At 36.3% G+C, this 2,854-nt stretch overlaps 1 protein-coding gene across 1 annotated transcript; it reads left to right on the top strand.

Moving 5' to 3' along the window:
• Positions 1 to 451: 451 nt before the first annotated feature.
• On the top strand, positions 452 to 2,570 carry LOC120181097 (protein CHROMOSOME TRANSMISSION FIDELITY 7-like). Its single transcript, XM_039186302.1, has 6 exons — positions 452 to 633; positions 713 to 977; positions 1,053 to 1,148; positions 1,247 to 1,315; positions 1,492 to 1,829; positions 2,408 to 2,570. The coding sequence occupies exons 1-6, from the start codon at positions 452 to 454 to the stop codon at positions 2,544 to 2,546; spliced, it is 1,089 nt and encodes a 362-aa protein (XP_039042233.1). The 3' UTR covers positions 2,547 to 2,570.
• The last annotated feature ends 284 nt before the right edge of the window (positions 2,571 to 2,854 follow it).

Raw genomic sequence — 2,854 nt, 5'->3', positions numbered from 1 at the left:
TGATTACTGAAAAAAAATTAAAGGGAAATTGTCAGTAACTCCATCAGTCCGTCCGATTTAAATCCCTAACTTTATCGGTACATTCGATTTTAGTCCCTTAGTTATGTTATTGACTTCAACAAAAGAGACTTAAAATAAAAGGGGATTAAACAAAATTAATAGCATATGGATCTAAATCAGACAAGCCAGTAATGTAAGGTACTATTTTCACTTAATTTTTTTTGTGACCAAAGTTGATCAGGCCGATAACAAAAGGGACTATCTGCATAGTTTGCCGAATATATATATATATGTACATAAAAAACAACCAAAAAATGGGAAATATAAAAATTGGTAATACCGGAATGGCGGGAAGTTTTGAAGTGTGGGAACTAAAATTTTAAAATCTTTATAGCGCCAATTCCTAAGCAACAAAAACAACTTCAATCAATCATCGACCTAAACCAGCAAAATGCAATCCAAAATAAATTCCTTCTTCAAGCCGCCGCCGCCGCCGTCTCCTTCTATGTCAAGTGAATGCTCTGATTCACCTCCACAGTTCTGCCATGACGAGAACCATGAATTGGCCACCTGGGAAAAGAGTCAGCACATCTTTGTCAACACCTACACTCGCAGAGCTTCAAATTTTGAAGGGTATTCTTTTCTTCTGTCCAAAGAAGTAATGCCATTTTTGCTGGGTTTTAGATTTATAAAATATTTCTCTCTTTTGAAGGATTGACAAGAAAAAAAAATCAAGCGATGAGAAATTGAGAAATCCCATTTTAGATAGAAGGTTTTCAACGGAAGAATGCGGTTCAAGCGGGAGAAATCTGAATAAGAAGAGGAATTATGCACAGTTCCATTTGGAGTTAGGCCAATCTAATTTTCTTCTCCATGGTTGTTCAACTTGTGGGCTCAAGTATTCTCCTGGGGATGAAGCTGATGAAAAGAACCATTCCGTTTTTCATAAGAATTTCACTCTTGGGATTCAATTCAAGGTATGTACATGTGTGATCCATAAGCTAATATTTGAAGTATTAAAATTTGACATTTTATTGGGCTTCATTTTGAAGGGATGGAGAAACGAGAGGGTTGTTCTTATGCCCATTGGCGAACGTGGTCGAGTCATTTTGGTTTTGGAATCTGATCCTGTTGCTCAGAGGAAAAAGGTCAAGATTTTGGGTTTTTTCTTTTTAGATTATCACACAGTTTACCTCTGGACTTGATGATTGTGGGGTTCTTCATTGCAATACTGTTGCTTTAGCAGGTGCAAGAGGTTGTGAAGATGATGGAAACTGAGCTGGGTGAGGGCTGGATTTTTCACAAGCTTTGCAAGGTAATGTGATTGCATTTTGCATATTTACAATTTGGCACATTATATAAGAAAATGTAATTCATTTATCCCAATTATCAGTAAATGATTCTTACATTTGATCATCTTCTATGTCAGTGTATTACAGTTCAAATAGTTGCAAAGTTAAACAATTTCTGTCTCCATTATACTGTTTACAGGTATACCTATTCGTTTCCTCCCAACGAATTGCTGGATGTCTAGTTGCAGAACCAATAAAGGAAGCTTTCGAAGTCCTCTCATGTTCGGTCGGCGAAAGACGCGACGGTGCGACGGAAAAGAAAGCGAGGTTAAGCTCAGGCAAACTTCGGTTTGGGGACATTGTTTTGCAAAGGGAAATCATAAAAAGAACACCTTCCGAGGTGTCACACGAAAGCCGGACCGGAGCAACTATGTGTAGAAAGGAAGGGGTACGTGCTGTTTGCGGCATAAGAGCAATCTGGGTCACTCCTTCCAGCAGAAGAAAAGGCATTGCCACTCAATTGTTGGAAGCTGTAAGGTAAACCCCTTGAGCTTTAATATCATTAACTCAGTATTGTTCTTTACGAGTCTGAAGCACAATCTGTTAATATAAGACTAAAAGAAGGTAGAAATCGGTTGTAACTGAAAATACCACGAGCGTAACTTTTCAGAGTAAACTAGATAATATTTTAGGTTGAAATTGAGAAGATCACATTCTACATAACAAATCATGTAAATTGCATAACTATTATAATTGTAACTTAAAAAGTTACCGTCAAGAAACTTATGTAACATTCTTGTTTGTAATCAAAATTATTACTAATTGTCTAACTTTTTAGAATAGACCGTGTAACATTTTAGGTCAAAACTCATCGTAGTATAACATTTTCCGTTGTAACCGAAGTTATTATAAATTGTATAACTTTTTAAGTTGGATATGATAGTACTTTAAGTGTAAACCATCTTAAATTAGTCTTAAATTAACTACCCGCACAGCATAATTACCCCAATAAAGGCTTCAAGTTTTGGTGATGCGTGATTGTGTTGCACAGAGTATACCTTTTTCTTTTCAATTCTTGGCATCTGGTTGGTTCCAATTAAATCTGTGTAATGCAGGAAAAGCTTCTGTAGGGGACATGTTATTGAAAAATCTGAGATGGCATTTTCTGAACCAAGTTCAGATGGACAGGTTTTGGCGTCCAAGTATACAGGCACCACCTCTTTCTTGGTGTATAAAACTGGAAGTCTATTATGAGTATGTGAAATCATCTTCACTGAAATTCCAACACCTCCAAATATGTTGCTATGTTTTTATTCCATTAGATTAGATTCTTCAGAGTCTCCATGTCCAGTTCCCACCAATGCTTGTTTTTCTGCACCAGAATGGAAGGATTTCGGATTTGCTAAGGTTCATCTATGCACACTTTTTGCTTAACCAATTACCAGGACAATTTTATTAACAATTTTTGTTCTAACTTTATAAAATATTTTCAGATTTAGCAACCAATGCACATCCTCAGCTCACACATTAACAAAGTTGGAAACATAATATCACAAGTTCTG

The sequence above is a fragment of the Hibiscus syriacus genome, unplaced genomic scaffold (genome assembly GCF_006381635.1).
Source record: "Hibiscus syriacus cultivar Baekdansim isolate YM2019G1 unplaced genomic scaffold, ASM638163v2 tig00112508_pilon, whole genome shotgun sequence".
In the NCBI taxonomy this organism is placed as follows: domain Eukaryota; kingdom Viridiplantae; phylum Streptophyta; class Magnoliopsida; order Malvales; family Malvaceae; genus Hibiscus; species Hibiscus syriacus.
This window is presented reverse-complemented; position numbering and strand designations above follow the sequence as displayed.

Excerpts from the sequence above, each read along its gene's own strand:
- LOC120181097 (XM_039186302.1), top strand. The coding sequence starts at position 452 with ATGCAATCCAAAATAAATTCCTTCTTCAAGCCGCCGCCGCCGCCGTCT. Across the intron at positions 978-1,052 it reads CTCTTGGGATTCAATTCAAG|GGATGGAGAAACGAGAGGGT; the intron begins GTATGTACATGT and ends TTCATTTTGAAG. Across the intron at positions 1,316-1,491 it reads TTTTTCACAAGCTTTGCAAG|GTATACCTATTCGTTTCCTC; the intron begins GTAATGTGATTG and ends TACTGTTTACAG.